This window comes from Geotrypetes seraphini, chromosome 8, assembly GCF_902459505.1.
Source record: "Geotrypetes seraphini chromosome 8, aGeoSer1.1, whole genome shotgun sequence".
In the NCBI taxonomy this organism is placed as follows: Eukaryota; Metazoa; Chordata; class Amphibia; order Gymnophiona; family Dermophiidae; genus Geotrypetes; species Geotrypetes seraphini.
The window spans coordinates 9,156,261-9,173,329 of NC_047091.1; the positions used below are offsets into that span (position 1 = coordinate 9,156,261).

At 45.5% G+C, this 17,069-nt stretch overlaps 1 protein-coding gene across 9 annotated transcripts in view; it reads right to left on the minus strand.

Annotated features, from left to right (window-relative positions):
* The window catches only part of L3MBTL3 (L3MBTL histone methyl-lysine binding protein 3), an 88,553-nt gene that overhangs the window by 37,075 nt on the left and 34,409 nt on the right, over positions 1 to 17,069 (minus strand). For all 9 annotated transcript variants that reach the window (XR_004540388.1, XM_033955414.1, XM_033955411.1 and 6 more), the window contains 3 exons: positions 15,709 to 15,813; positions 10,029 to 10,164; positions 8,161 to 8,252 (listed from right to left, as the gene is read on the minus strand). Coding sequence is in view for 8 of the 9 variants with exons in the window: in XM_033955414.1 (XP_033811305.1) it covers positions 8,161 to 8,252; positions 10,029 to 10,164; positions 15,709 to 15,813 (333 nt within the window). In the remaining variant the exon portion in view is untranslated. The remainder of the gene's footprint in view (positions 1 to 8,160; positions 8,253 to 10,028; positions 10,165 to 15,708; positions 15,814 to 17,069) is intronic.

A 17,069-nucleotide genomic window follows, 5' to 3' on the forward strand; every position in this document is an offset into this window, starting at 1 on the left:
AATACAAACAGCCAACCAGTTGGACAAGGTGCGCTTGGAAACAGTACGCCCCAACCGATTAGGATCAAAGGACAAGAAAAGTTGAGGAACCTTCCGATGCGACTGGGTGCGTTGAAGATAAAAAGCCAACGCTCTCCAGGGTGAGAATGGGGCTTCGGAAAAAACACCGGAAGAACAATAGACTGATGAAGGTGAAAATCCAACACCACCTTACGCAAAAATTTGGGATGAGTGCGCAGGACCACCTTGTCATGATGAAAAACAGTAAAAGGTGGGTCCGCTACCAAAGCCTGCAGCTCACTGACCCTGCAAGCAGATGTGAGGGCAAGCAGGAAGATCACCTTCCAAGTAAGGAACTTCAGATGAGCTTTGTCCATGGGCTCAAAAGGAGGCTTCATCAATTGAGCGAGGCTTGAGAGGAGGATGGACATTCAAGAGACCCCGCATGAAACGAGAAACCAAGGGGTGGACAGACAGCGACTTCCCATCAAGCTGCCGATGGAAGGCGGCAATCGCACTAAGATGTACACGAACCGAATTAGTCTTGAGGCCAGACCAAGACAAATGAAGCAAATAATCCAAACCCGAAGATAAAGAAGCAGACAAAGGTTCTACCTGATTCGAAGCACACCACGTGGCGAATCTAGTCCACTTCTGGGCGTAACACTGCCGAGTAGAAGCTTTCCGAGAAACTTCCAGAATATCCCTCACCGACTGGGACAACTCAAAGGAAGGAGTCAGGTGGAAAGGAACCAAGCCGTCAGATGTAGAGACTGCAGATTGGGATGCAACAGCGAACCCCGACTCTGAGACAGCAGAGAAGGAAACACATGCAGAAGCAGAGGATCCCTGACACTGAGTTGAAGGAGAAGGAAAACCAGGACTGCCGAGGCTACCGAGGAGCGATCAGAATCATGGAGGCGCGGGCCAACTTGAGATGGACAAGTGTCCTCAGAATCAATGGGAAGGGAGGAAACGCATACAGGAACCTGCCCGTCCAATCCAAAAGGAACGCATCGGCCTCGAGACGGTCCGGGGAGAACACCCTGGAGCAGAAGAGAGGCAGCTTGTGATTGAGGGGGGGAAGCGAATAGATCGATCTGCGGAGTTTCCCACCGAAGAAACACCTGACGCAAAGTCTGGGAGTGAAGAGACCATTCGTGCGGCTGCAGGAGGCGGCTCAACTTGTCCGCTAGGCAGTTCCGCTCGCCCTGGATGTAAACCGCACGAATAAAGACATTGTGGCGCAAAGCCCAATTCCAAAGGCGCAGAGCCTCCTTGCAGAGGGACAGGGAATCCGTACCTCCCTGTTTGCTGACGTAATACATCGCCACCTGGTTGTCCGTGCGTACCAGGACCACCTGATCGTGAAGTAAATGGCGAAAGACCACCACCGCATTGTAAATGGCCCGAAGCTCCAACACGTTGATGTGGCAACGCCGGTCCGCATTCAACCAAAGGCCCTGTGTAAGCAGACCATCGAGATGTGCCCCCCAAGCATACGCCGAGGAGTCCGTTGTCAGGACACGGCGATGTGGAGGAGCGAGAAAGAGCAACCCTCTGGAAAGATTGGAAGAGTTGGTCCACCAAAGGAGCGAGCGTCTCAAGGAAGGGGTCACCGCAATGCGATGAGAAGCGGGATCCCGATCCTGTCGCCACTGAGAGGCCAGAGTCCACTGAGGGACCCTGAAATGGAGGCGTGCGAACGGCATGACATGCATGGTGGAGGCCATGTGACCCAAGAGGACCATCATCTGCTTGGTCGAAACCGTAGCCCACAGGGAAACCTGCTTGCTCAGCCGCACTAATGTGGCCTGCCGAGGAGGAGGCAGAAATGACTGGAGGCGAACCGTGTCCAGCACGTCCTCGATAAACTGGAGGGACTGAGAGGGGCATAGCTGGGACTTTGGGAAGTTTACCTCGAACCCCAGACTCTGAAGGAATGTAATAGTCTGTCGGGTCGCTGAGATAACCCTCTCCCTCGACGAGGCTTTGATCAGCCAGTCGTCGAGGTAGGGGAAGACCTGAAGACCCCGGGACCTTAGGGCTGCCGCCACCACTATGAGACACTTCGTGAGGACCCTGTATTGGAGATGCAGATCTCCCACCTGAAACCGAAGGATGCACCGGAACACGAGTGTAAGCTTCCTTCAGATCGAGGGAGCACAACCAGCCCCCTCGTTGAGCAAGGGATACAGGCTGCACTCCCTCCCCCACTGCCCTGCCAGGCTCTCCCCCCTGTCCCCCTACCAGACTGCATCCAGCCCCCCTCTTTGCCCTGTACCCTGTCCCCCTTTTCTCCCGATGTCCTGCAGGCCTCCACAAGGCCTGCTCTATGACCTTACGGGCTGGAGCAGGAAGGGATGCCTCCTGTCTCCTGTCCAGGCTGACTGCCAATTTTTTTTAACTCCCTCCCGCCTCCCCCCGTGTACCTTTTTGAATCCCTGGTGATCCAGCTGGTACAGGGCAGGAGCAAGCTTTTCACCTTCCTGTCCTGCACCGAGCCCTTCCTTGAATGGCTGCCTCGAGTTCTCATGGCCCAGTGTACCAAGCATAAGCGAGCTTTTGTGCCCTGCCTGGCTGAGCCCCAAGTTCTTGTGGGACTTGTGAGAACTTACGGCAACCATTCAGCAAGCAGCTCTGTAGGAGCATGAAAACTCATTCATGCTCGGTACACTTGGCCACAAGAACCCAAGGCAGCTATTCAGGGAGGGGCTCAGCATGGAGCAGGAGCGCGGAAAGCTTCCTCCTGCCCGGTACACGCTCGACACCAGGGATTTACAAAGGTACGTGCGGGGAGGCGGGAGGGAGGCAAAAAAAAATTGGCAGAGTCAACTGGGACAGGAGATGGGAAAGATCCCTCCTTTCTTGGCCCACCCCACCAGGCCATATGGCAGGCCCAGCGTAGGCCTTCAACAAGTCCTGGAGGGGGGCAATGATCTGAATGCAAGACGAGACCCCCATTTTAGGGCCATTTTTTCAAGTATATAAGGTAAATGGGCTGTAAATGGTGGTAAGTGGTGCACAGAAGTCACCAAAGGATTTGCTTTCATATGACACTTTATTTGGACTGTGACTTCTGTGCACCAAAGAGAAAAGAAGGACTGAGACAAGTCTCTCTTTTTTAAATCAACTTCAGTTCTGCTTTATTGGTCTTAAAGCAATAAATAGGAGATACACTCTGATGTGAATCACAAGAGGAATATGGTGGCTGTATGCCCAGTGAAAAAACAGATAGCATAAAAAACCAGTGGTGGATTTTATTGGCTTTGCTACCATGCTGAAAGAAAATTAGCAGCTAAAAGCAAACATTTTATGAAGCAAGGAGTGTCCATAGCAAGTCAGTCTGAAAAGATCCCTTCAGATAAGAGGGAAACAATGGCATAGGCACCATAACAGCCCATAGTGAAGTGAGGAGCATGCAAACTGGAATAAAATGCACTTGAGCAATTCAAATACCAGAGGCTTAGGCACTGTAGAGAAAATAATGTTTATACAATATACATGCAAAAAAGAGGAAATAAGTATACTTGTTGGTAGTATAAGTCTCCCAGTTAGGGGGTGGGGGGGTGGGAAGGGACTCGGCACTATCAAGTGTTGCCTTCTATCAATCTCCATGATCAACTAATGTACAGTAAATACTGGACCAGAGGGGCACCTCAATCCTAAACCTCTGCTGAAGAAAAGGGAGGAAAGGAAAGGGACCTCAAAATTTCCAAGTATTTCCATTCAAGGTCTTTATTTTCTCATTGAAAAAAAAAATTAGCTTAACAAAACTATAATAAAATAGTTTAGGAGTAGACGGGGCCAAGTAGCTGCATGGGAAACCACCACCATCCTCCGAGAAAGAGAAGAATACTAAGAGTTCCATGGCTACCTGAGGGACAGATTTCAAAGAACTACTTTCTTCTCTGTCTCCATTCCCTGGCTGACAGACACAGCTCAGACCACCTGGACTGATCCTTGTTGACGCTAAGGAATCAATGAATTGTAAAATATCATCTAATTGTAGTTCCTTGTTGGCAGATGTGTGCTTCTCTTCAAATTTCTGATTTCATATCAAAACTGGCCCATATTAAATCAAAATGCTTAACAAACCATCTACTTCCTAGTGAATCATTATCACCAGGGTTCCTTACTTTAGACTTCTTAAGACTGGCAGGCAAATCATGAAATACACATTCTGCAAATCAGAACTGGATTAAGGGGTAGGCAAACTAGATACATCCCTAAGCCCTATCAGATGTGTTCAGGACTCAGAAGGCTGGTATTGCCAACTATCTGATTTCAAAATTCTATAGATTTGTCAAAAACCAGAAAGATGGCTAAATTGTCTGGATATTTTTCAGAGTTTAGTCCTCTACAGCTTTCCAATCCACCCCCCTTTCTAGTGCAGATTATGGTAGGAAGGCTACTATGGTCACAGGAAGGAGGGGGTGAGCTGCTATGGGGGAGGATGAGCACTATACAAGACCCTGGGGCAAACTTGGGTGGGGTGGGGAGAGTGTTCTGAAGGTGTAGTAAAATAAGAATGGAGGGTAGATATGAGGGACCACTTACTCTGAATTGAATTCTGCAACTGTGGGTTTTGGTTGGACTAATATTTGCTTATCATGGAGTACTTAGAACTGTTCTTGTTAGACTGGATTTTTTATGAGCTATGTAAGAGTGGGCATAGATATGCTCAAAGTTCTTCAGCCTGAGCCATTTTTTTTTCTCAGTCAAGTAGGTAAGGGTCCATCACTCACAACCACATATCAAGAGGAAAGGAGAGCTCTAGAACTTGTAATGGCACAGAGGAGGCGTGGCAGATGGTACCCTGTCACCTTCTGCCTGTAGCAGTCAGCACCTTTTAAGATCACTGACCACAAGCTGAGTATCAGCCTGTTTACATTCACAACTTTTAACACTAGTAAAATGATAGTCTAATAAGGATTGTTAACCATGTCATTTTGTGGTGGCTTCTGTACTTTCTGGAACTCATTTGTGTACTGAAGGGCTGAAAAAAAAAGTTTTTATTCAAAAATATGGATATTATTAGGGATTATTTAACCAGTTATGGAGCACTGGAAAACGTTTGTGAATTGGACTCCTTTTATTGATCTAAAACCCAGATGACCATATGGAATTTGATCCTTTGAATATATTAGTTATTAACAGAGCTTGTCAAGTATTGCGCATCTGTCTTTCTTATTTTTTTTCCTTAAAGATATTGCTTTAAGGAACTTACATTAGGCAAATGGCCACAGGAAAAGCAGTCGTATAACTTTTAGTAACAATCTTTATGAAACCACCTGCTTACACCACTAGGAAGCAAAGATATACAGTTTCAAAGTCATATATGGCATGTAGATGGACATTTATGGACTCTCATGCAGAGGATAGACTCTCGTGATTGCTAAAACATAGCAGTTTTGTCATCTGCCCTCGGATTTTATATATGGCGTTCAAATTTGTGAGTGGATCAAAGATTCAAACACAACTTAATTGAGTTAATTATTGGCTAATTGTGCATTAATGTTAAAAAGCCTAACTGGTTTTGCATGGATCTTGCTAATCTCATTTATATTATCTTATATTCACTCTAATTTATGAAGTATTCATGTATTTTTAATTAAGGAAAAGGAACAACAACAACAAAAAAAGATTTAAAAAAATTAATATTGGTGAAGTTTTGAGTTTTCTAAATTCTTGATGGTCAATCTCTAAAGGACATGGCCATAGGCAGGGCTTGGGTGGGTCAGGGCCAATGTTCCCTCTAAGCTAAGCGCATGAGCGATCGCTCACTATTTTCAATGGCGTCGCTCATACGTTTTCTCGTGTCGCACAGTTCGTGTCGCGGGCGGAGGTGAGAGGAAGCGGCGACGGTCTACCCTGCTCGTCTTAGTGTATTTTAAGTGGAAAGATGCAGCGGCGGCTCCTCTCAAGATCCCCGACTGCATCGGACTTCCGACGCAGGTGGGGATTCGTGAGAGGAGCCGCTGCCACGTCTTCAGTGGCGTACCAGGGGGGGGGAGGTCCGCTCCGGGTGCAGCCTTAGGAGGGGTGCACAGCTGGCCAGGTCCGGATCTGGCCGGCTGTGCACCCCCCCTAAGGCTGTCGTCGGAGAGGAAGTTCGGGCCAGCCAATCGCTGTCTGGCTGGGCGGAACTTCCTCTCCGACGGCAGAATTGACGTTGGGGGAATGCTGGTCGGCCTGACTATGGGAAGCAGAGAGCTTGGGGCAGCCGCGGCGGTGGCTTTGGGGCCTGTTTCTCCCGATGGTGGCAGCAGTGGCTTTGTGGAGGGTAGGGAGAAAGAAAGAAAGGGGGCAGGCAGGGAGACAGAAGGGAAACAGAAAAAAAGAAAGGGGGCATCAAGAGAGAAAAAAGAAAGAAAGGGCAGGGAGAGAGGAAGAAAAAGTTAGGGGAGGGAATGAGGTCTGGAGGAGAGGAAGCATACAGGCTGAAAGAAGGGAAGAAAGATTGGATGCACAGTCAGAAAATGAAAGTGCAACCAGAGACTCATGAAATCACCAGACAAGGTAGGAAAAATGATTTTATTTTAAATTTAGTGATCAAAATGTGTCTGAATTTATATATGCTGTCTATATTTTGCACTATGGCCCCCTTTTACTAAACCGCAATAGTGTTTTTTAGCGCAGGGAGCCTATGAGCGTTGAGAGCAGCGCTGGGCATTTAGCGCAGTTCCCTGCACTAAAAACTGCTATTGTGGTTTAATAAAAAGGAAGGGGGTATATTTGTCTATTTTTGTATGGTTGTTACTGAGGTGACAATGCATAGAGTCATCTGCCTTGACTTCTTTGAAAAAAACCCAGAATAGGAATGATAATCAACATTTTCTCAGCATATAGTGTGCTTTGTGTTTTTTAATTTTATTGTTGGTAGATCATTTTGACTTGGTCATTTTAAAGTAGCTCGCAAGCCCAAAAGGTTTGGGCACCCCTGAATTAGAGTGTTGAAGCTGTGTATTTCTATTTTATCCCCCCTTTTACAAAACTGTGGAGCGATTTTTAGCGCCAGCCGTGGTGGTAGCAGCTCTGATGCTCAGAATTCTATGAGCGTCAGTCAGGGCTGTTACCACCGTGGCTAAAATCCACACTACAGTTTTGTAAAAGGGGGAGGGGTTAGTTTGTGATGACATATTCCATACTAGGCAAAGGTGCTTTCTGTGTGTTCGAAGACATGGTTTTCTGTTAGGATTGACAGTGTAGGATTGATCTGTGCTGGTCTGGCTTGTTTAGTTTTACAATGGGTGTATTGATGTACTGCTCACTGCAATATGTAAGATGCTGCCTTTTCCTAGGTACTCATATGTGACATGTGGCTTGTTACTAAAAATCATGTTTTTCATACAGATGGGGGGGGTGCCAAAAAATGATGGGCCCCGGGTGTTACATATGCTACGTACGCCACTGTATGTAAAGATACCAGAAAGCTGGCGAAGCAAAAACTTTAAGTAAATTGTTATTCTTCTAAGTTTTGAGTATTTAACCCTCCCACAATCTCACGGGCACTCGTCCTCCCTGCCTGCTCAGAAATTTGTGGAGTATGTAACTTGTCGCTCATGCATATTTTTTTTTGCACATACCTATCAATCCTTAGAGGGAACATTGGTCAGGGCATTCCAAAAAATTGCAATGTTACAGAATAATGGGTCTTCTCACCAATTTGGCTGCCAGGTTTAAACAGACATAAAAGCTGGTACCAAGTTGTGCGTGGGAATCAGCACTGAGTGGTATTCTATAATGAGGACGCCGCCTATCCTTTATAGATATTGCTTACCACCAATCTTTTCCAGCACCCATTTAAAGCACCATTTATAGAATTTCCCTACTACTGTATTATTCTATTCAAATAGCTGTGATATATTTCAAATATGTGTATACCCACTTAGAATTAAAAATTATACTGTTTAGTCATTAATTTTGGAAGTCTCTCAGCAGCTCCTTGTTAACATTAATTACATGATATGATCGTTAAAGTGATTCCAAGAGATATAAAAAACAACATACACAACATAGATCAGAAAGCAATGAGCTGAAATAATTTACAAAGTCAAATTCATTCATATAACCATTTTCCAAAGGCTATGTTAACAAATTTCATATCTGCTTTCTGTAAGAGGACTCTGAAAGCTTTAAATCTGTTACATCACTTACTGTGTTGAGGGTCTTGAAAAGGTTCTTAGGCACTGCCTGAGCTTTGCAATTCTTCAGGTAGGAAGCCCAAGTAAAATCTCCATCTTTGTAACCTAGAAAGGAGGCAGAAAACTCCCAACAGTAAGAAATACAGAATTATCCCAAGGGAAATTTTTTCATATTATACGGAAGGAGAGAGTAAGTTATTTATTTACTGCCCCCCTCATTGGCTCCCAGGCCTTGCATTGAAGAACACTGGTCTACTGGGTAAAACATAGCCTGAGGGGATCAGGGCAGGTTATAATATACAATCCCTAACAATTTGAGAAATGCACTGTTCTTGATTGTAATGTTTCAGAGCATATAGTCCTTGCATTCAGTAACATCAAAGTACTTTTTTATTCTGGATTCTGTATCAGACTGGTATAATGTCCAAAGTGTAGACCAGAGTCTGGACTCTATTACCCTATTTTAGTAAAAATCTATATCATGCCTATCCTTAATCAGTTTTATAACTAAATATAAAATAGGAAACACCTCAATGCTACTTTCTCTTTTACTTGTGCATAGTTTGGTTAAGCATAAAAAGCTGAAAATCACAATTTATTTTCACACAGTCTCACAATGTTCCTGTCTCAGAAGATATTTAATTACATCTGTATTGACTTTGGAACCTAAATGTGCCAGACTCAATGAGAAGTCCTTATTCAAATGGCTCTCCTAATTGTCAGCCTGTGCTTGCAGTTCCTGGGACAGGAGTGTGGCAATCAGAGGGCTGCTGACTGCAAGCTCTAACAATGCCCAGTGGACCTCACTGGTTCACATTCACAGAACCAAACTGTAGTTTTGGGCTGAAACTGAAAAAAGTAGCTTTAGTTGGCTTCTATAAAAGATTATACAGGGTGTCAACTATTTATTTATTTATTCAATTTTCTATACTGTTCTCCAAGGAGAGCTCAGAACGGTTTACATGAGATTATTCAGGTACTCAAGCATTTTTCCCAGTCTTGTCTGTCCTGGTGGGCTCACAATCTATCTAATGTACCTGGGGCGATGGGGGGGATTAAGTGACTTGCCCAGGGTCACAAGGAGCAGTGTAGGATTGAACCCACAACCTCAGGGTGCTGAGGCTGCAGCTTTAACCACCGCGCCACTCTAGACATCAGTGTAGTAAAAGTGAGCCAAGGAAAGGACAATCAAGCCATTGTGACATCACTGATGAGGTTGGCTCTTGGGCATTGGTGGAATGAGGCATTATGACATCACAATACCAGCTCTGGTTATCAGAGGCTGAAACGTTTCACACTGTTTATTTATTCAATTTTCTATACTGTTCTCATAAGGCAGCTTAGAATGGTTTACATTAATTTATTCAGGTACTCCAGCATTTTTCCCAGTCTTGTCTGTCCTGGTGGGCTCACAATCTATCTAATGTACCTGGGGCAATGGGGGGATTAAGTGACTTGCCCAGGGTCACAAGGAGCAGCGTGGGTTTGAACCCACAACCCCAGAGTGCTGAGGCTGTAGCTTTAATCACTGCGCCACACTCTCACCTCATGGGTCCGGCAGCTCCAGCCCCCCCCACCCCCCCCCTCATTCTTGGTCTCTATTTGCTGACAGGGGAGCAAAACTCATGTGCCTGAAGTGGTCATAACAATGTCTTTATAGAAACTGTAAAATTATGAAAAAACAGAAAGTGAACACCACAAAAACCCTCTAGAACATAGACAGGCAAAGCTCAAAATCATCATCTTCAATTAACACTACCCAATTAACACTACTTCTGATTGATTTGTGTGTACCTTAAGAACATCCAAAGACTAAACCCTGACTGACAACAATGTTTAAAAATCAGGTACCAGACAGAGGATATATGATAATATATGTACCTTTTGGAGGCATTAGTTTGTGTCCTGTTTTCTCACACCATCCAATTGGGTGAATGTCGGGTGAATCAGCATTTACCCAGAAATCATAGCAATCTGCATACCCATCAAAATGAAGTCTCAATCTATAGCCTTGTACCTATCAACAAAAAAATAAAGTATTTTTTCACTGGCTTATCATACTTAATGTTATAGTTTTGGATGCTTCATATAAGAGCTGTTTGCATAGTGGCTTGAATAAGGCAGTCCTATATTTATAGCTGTGATAACATTGTCAATGTACACACAAATTGAAAGAATAGATTTGCAAGGTCTGTTCAAAAAGTTCCAGGACCGATTTTATAAAAATTTACTAAACAAATCTTATAACTTATTCCATTGGGTCCCCTTCAAAGTACTCCCCTTCCCTATGTATACACTTTTCCCCATGCCGCAATGAGAGACAACCCCAACTTCTCTGTTAGAATGATGTGGCATGAACCAATGGAGATGTTGCATTCCTCTGCCAATTCTCTAACAGTTAATCGCTAATTAGCATGCACGAGAAGCCTCATTTGATCAACATGATCATCATCCTTTGATGTTGATTGTCTTCCAGTTCACGAATCATCTTCCACTGATTCACGACCACTTTTGAAGCGTAAATACCATTCAAAACACCTTCCATGACTCATGACATGTTCCCCATAAAGTATTCAATTATATGAAGCTGACAGAGTTCCAGGAGATACGGATCCCTGGGAATACCAAGGTCTTTCTCTCCATTTTTACTCTCTTAGTATGTTTGTGGTATAGTTCCTGGTACCATATAATTGAATACTTTTTGGTGCGCTTGAATATTTTTGGTATTCAGTTTGTTTGGACTTAGTTTTTGATGTTCCCCCATATGCCATTTTCAACATTTCATAAGTTTCTGTAGCGGTCTTACCCAATTTAAAACAGAACGTTACACTGTAGCGCTGCTTATTGAGCTGCACATGATGAAAATAGCCAATCACAAAAACACTCTTTCACAACAACTGCTGTAGCTCAGAGTTGAAAACAGATATCAACAAACAGAAAAAAAGGAAGTTATTCGTGAGGTTTCAAGCTACTCAATGCCACCTACTGCGTCTCAAAAGATATTTCCGTTGGCACGCAATTCAAACTGTCCTGGAACTTTATGAACAGACCTCATATGTCCCAATTGTAAACAGCTTGAAATGCATTTTTGAAAACATGGAAGTTAATCAAGGTGACATATTGATTTACCAAATAGGAATGAAACTGGGATGATCAGACCTCTCTGCTCTAACCACTGCCAAACATCTCTCTTAGATACCTGCCCTGCAATATATACAAAAATGTGATCTGCTAAGCGTAAGGGTACCAAAAGTGGGGAATGCGATTTATTCATACCACAAAATTGAGAGATATCAACTGCATAACCCTGCAAAATTTCAGTCTCAGGTATGGACTAATTATGTTTTTTAAAAAAGCAATGTTACTTACCATAACAGTTGTTATCCAGGGACAGCAGGCAGCTATTCTCACTAGTGGGTGACGTCATCCGACAGAGCCCCGATGCGGACGTCTCACAAGCATACTTGCTTGTAGAAACTTTAGAAGTTTCGAGTCGCCCACACGTGCATGCGCGAGTGCCTTCCCGCCCGATGCACCGGGCGTGTCTCCTCAGTTCAGATAGCTAGCAGAGAAGCCAACCCAGGGGAGGTGGGTGGGACATGAGAATAACTGCCTGCTGTCCCTGGATAACAACTGTTATGGTAAGTAACATTGCTTTATCCCAGGACAAGCAGGCAGATATTCTCACTAGTGGGTGACCTCCAAGCTAACCACAATGGGATGGTGGGAGAGTTGGCAACTTAAGAGAATAAATTTTGTAATACTGTTTGGCCAAACTGTCCATCCCGTCTGGAGAAAGTATCCAGACAATAATGAGAGGTGAAGGTATGAACCGAGGACCAAGTGGCAGCCTTACAAATCTCCTCAATCGGTGTCGATCTGAGGAAGGCTACAGAGGCTGCCATTGCTCTGACCTTATGGGCTGTGACTTTACTGTGAAGGGGTAATCCAGCCTGGGCATAGCAGAAAGAGATACAAGCCGCCATTCAGTTTGAGATGGTACACTTAGAGATAGGGCATCCCAACTTGTTCGGATCAAAGGAGATGAAAAGTTGAGGAGCAGTTCTGTGTGGCTTGGTGCGTTCCAGATAGAAAGCCAAAGCACGTTTACAGTCCAGAGTATGAAGAGCTGATTCTCCAGGATGAGAATGAGGCTTTGGAAAAAACACTGGAAGAACAATGGATTGATTCAGATGAAATTCCGAGACCACTTTGGGGAGGAATTTGGGATGGGTGCAAAAGATCACCTTGTCATGATGAAACACTGTAAAAGGGGGATCCGCAACCAATGCTTGAAGCTCACTAACTCTATGAGCAGAAGTGAGGCCGATGAGAAACACCACCTTCCAAGTGAGAAACTTCAGAGGAGCCTTGTTAAGAGGTTCAAATGGAGGCTTCATAAGCTGAGAAAGAACATTGAGGTCCCAAACCACTGGAGGTGGTTTGAGGGGAGGGTTGACATGGAAAAGTCCTTTCATGAATCTGGAAACCATAGGATGAGCAGAAAGAGGTTTCCCTTGAAGAGGCTGATGGAAAGCAGCAATTGCACTCAAATGGACTCGGATCGATGTAGACTTGAGGCCAGAATGAGATAAGTGCAAAAGATAGTCCAAAAGAGAGGATAAAGAGGCATGTTGAGGCTCCTTATGATGAGAAAAACACTATGTAGAAAATCTAGTCCACTTTTGGGAATAGCATTGTCTGGTAGCAGGCTTCCGGGAAGCTTCTAAAACATCCCGCACAGCTTGGGAAAACTGAAGGGGGATTACGTTGAGAGGCCCCAAGCTGTCAGATGTAGCGACTGCAGGTTGGGATGAAGCAGAGATCCCTGATGCTGTGTAAACAGAGATGGAAACACTGGTAGAAGGAAGGGCTCCCTGCTGCTGAGTTGTAGAAGAAGGGAGTACCAAGGCTGCCTGGGCCACCGAGGAGCAATCAGAATCATGGTGGCCCGGTCGGACTTGAGCTTGACCAGTCTTTTGAATGAGAGGAAACGGAGGAAACGCATACAGAAAGAGATTCCTCCAGTCCAGAAGAAAAGCATCTGCCTCGAGGCGGTGAGGAGTGTAGATCTTGGAGCAGAACTGAGGCAGTTTGAAATTGTTGGGGGCTGCAAACAGGTCTATCTGAGGCGTTCCCCACAGAGAGAAGATGTGATGAAGGGGCGTGGAATGGAGAGTCCATTCGTGAGGCTGTAAAAGACGACTCAAGTTGTCTGCCAAGGCATTATCCGCCTCCTGAATGTAGACAGCTTTGAGGAAGGTGTTGTGGCGAACTGCCCAATCCCAGACTTTCAGAGCTTCCTGACAGAGGGAGGCCGATCCCGTGCCTCCCTGTTTGTTGACATAATACATGCGACCTGGTTGTCCATGCGAATGAGAACCACCATGTCGTGAAGGAGATACTGAAAAGCATTGAGAGAATTGAAAATTGCTCTGAGTTCCAGTAGATTGATGTGACACAGGCGGTCCGCACTGGTCCAATAGCCTTGAGTGCGCAGACCATCCAGATGAGCCCCCCAAGCATAGGTCGAGGAGTTGGTCGTGAGAACCTTCTGATGGGGAGGCGTGTGAAACAGCAAACCTCTGGAGAGATTGGAAGAGAGCATCCACCAGCGAAGAGACTGTGTCAGAGCAGGAGTAACCTGTAGCGAGTCAGAGGGTCGGATACCTGCGTCCATTGAGATGCCAGGGTCCACTGAGGAATTCTGAGGTGAAGTCTGGCAAAAGGAGTCACGTGCACTGTAGAGGCCATGTGGCCCAGAAGAACCATCATGTGCCTCGACGAGATGGACGGGTGAGAGGACACGAATGACAAAGACAAAGAAGAGCATCCAGGCATTGCGGGGGAAGGAATGCCCTGAGTCAAATGGCATCCAGAACAGCTCCTATGAAGGAAAGAGTCTGGGAAGGTTGCAGATGGGATTTTGGAAAGTTGATCTCGAACCCAAGACTCTGCAGAAACCAGATCATTCTTCGGGTCGCCTGGACGACTCCCTGAGATGTGGAATCCTTGATGAGCCAGTCGTCGAGGTAGGGAAACACCTGGAGACCGTGGTTCCTGAGTGCTGCGGCCACTACAACCAGGCACTTGGTGAAGACTCTGGGAGACGAAGCCAGGCCGAAAGGAAGCACTCGGTATTGAAGATGAAGATGTCCCCCCCGAAATCTGAGGTATTGTCGAGAGGCCGGATGGATGGGAATATGAGTGTAGGCCTCCTTGAGATCCAGAGAGCATAAAGCACAGTTACTTACCGTAACAGGTGTTATCCAGGGACAGCAGGCAGATATTCTTAACGCATGGGTGACGTCACCGACGGAGCCCCGGTACGGACATTTTTCACTAGAAAGTTCTAGTTGGCCGCACCGCACATGCGCGAGTGCCTTCCCGCCCGACGGAGGAGTGCGTGGTCCCCAGTTAAGATAAGCCAGTTAAGAAGCCAACCTGGGGAGGAGGGTGGGTCATAAGAATATCTGCCTGCTGTCCCTGGATAACACCTGTTACGGTAAGTAACTGTGCTTTATCCCAGGACAAGCAGGCAGCATATTCTTAACGCATGGGTGACCTCCAAGCTAACAGAGAGGGAGGAGGGATGGTTGGCCATTAGGAAAATAAATTGTGTAACACAGATTGGCCGAAGTGCCCATCCCGTCTGGGAAAACAAAACACGACGAACCCAAAACCGCGGACTTAGAAGGCACAAGTGAAGTTAATTCGCGCAGAGAGTCGAAGATGGACTTCTCGGCTCTGCGGAAAAGTAAGAACCGAGGAGACATGCCCGATGCATCGGGCGGGAAGGCACTCGCGCATGCGCGGTGTGGGCGACTCGAAACTTCTAAAGTTTCTACAAGCAAGTATGCTTGTGAGACATCCGCATCGGGGCTTTGTCGGATGACATCACCCACTAGTGAGAATACCTGCCTGCTTGTCCTGGGATAATGAGAAATATTTATCAATAAAAAAGTAATTATCCCCAGAAATCACATGCCCCACTTTAGGTACTTGCAGTTTTTAAGATGAACAACATAAAAAAAATCAAAGTTGTGAAAAAAAATGCATAGTCCCATTCTATGGATCCTATAACAACACAAAAAAAATTTTAAGAATGAAAGTTGCTTTTCTACACTTATAGCCTTTAACTCTGTTATTTGTAAACCCACATTTGGTACCCTTGCACTCAACGGGTCACAAAGTGACAGCTCCAGGCTCAGAAGCTGAGACTAAATGAATCAGTGAAGAGGCTAACAAGCAGCAGATCTAGAGAATTGTGTGGATTGTGAAATGAGACATCATTTATAAACCTGTAAAAATGCAATTGTATTCTGGATATTTTTCTTCCTTACATGCTCAGTTGTTCCCTATGTTTGCTATTTAGACTTATCAAGTATATATTTAAAAGATTCTCTGAATTACCATCCCAAATATCCCCATTTTTAATCCTAAGCCACTTTGATGATGGGAGAGTGGACCCCAAAGAGTTTATGTGAACAGCTAAAGGAAACAAGACAATGAGACCAAACCTCTTTCAACAAACTTAAGAAATGCGAAACGTTAGAATTACCTCTGCTACAGTGAGGACACAAAACAGTGATGGGTGTTCAGGATCCATCCCCTCCAGTTTCATGCCTGTTTTAAATCCATTCTTGCCTTGTGGGAAAGACTGATACTAAAAAAAAGAAGGAGTAACATGGATTGAAGTAACCACTGTTCACTCATAAGCTTGATTCTGATAAACATTTTTACTAAGGCTAAAGATTTAGCACGTTACAATGTGATTAATGCACTAAATCTTTAACACAGATTAAAAACATTAAATCACGATTACCTCTCAGTGACTGCTCTGCTTTATTCCTCATGCTGCAGTCTGCAATATTCAGGCAACTAGAAGTGATAGTCAACTGAACACACTGCCTTCAGCGGCCTGAAAGCTTTTCCTCAGTAGGGACAGAAAGTTCAAGCAGGCTGCTGAAGGTGGCATGTTCAGCTCACTAACATGGCAGTCTGGAGGAGGAAAGAGAGAGAAAGAGATACCAATCCCAAGGGGGGAGAAATGTCACACCCAATTGGGGGGGAAGTAAGGGTGCCTAATAGCCTGTGCTTGACCCCTGATTAATAGGAGTCAAAACTAGAGAATGACATGGGAAAAAATCTGTTCCCGTCACTGCCCCATCCCTGGACCACCGTCACCGCCATCCCCTTCACCGCCCCGTCACCGCAGCATCCATATAAGCCTCAAACAGGTCGCAAAGTCTTGCCGGCTCAGCTGATCTTGGATTCCCTCGCGATCAGCTCAACCAGACTTCGGTGAAAAGAAAGAACCCCCCCTCCCCCCCGGAACCCTGGGCAGGCAAGCAGAAGGAAAGTGTGGGGATGCTGGTCATATAAGAATCAAGAAAATAACAAGGATTGAAATAGCCAACAGGTACAAGTGGTGGGAGATTAGTACCGTATTTTCACCCATATACCGCGCACCCGTGTAAAACGCGCACACGGGTATAGCGCACAGGGAACACAAATTTATGTAAAAAAAATTTAATATAGCGCGCACACGCGTATACCGCGCATGCTAAAACCTCCTCCCACCTACTCCGAGATTATCTCAGAGAGAGCGAGACCAGAAGGCTTTGAGCATGCGCAAATGCTCAAAGCCTAGTCCAGCCCGGCGCAGGAAGAAGTAGGATCTCTCTCGCACCACACCGCCCAGCCCAGCCCAGCCCAACGAGGGAGGATCTTCGGGCACTGGCACTGGCACATCCTGTGCATTGGTGCTGGTGCCGGTGCCCAATCGGGTAAGAGATGTTTTGCGGTGCTGGGGGGGAGGATGCCGGATCGGATTGAAAAAAAAAAAGTTGGAAAACGCGCTCACACGTATAACGCGCACGGTTATGCATGGTTTGTAAAAATTGTGTATAACGCGCGCAT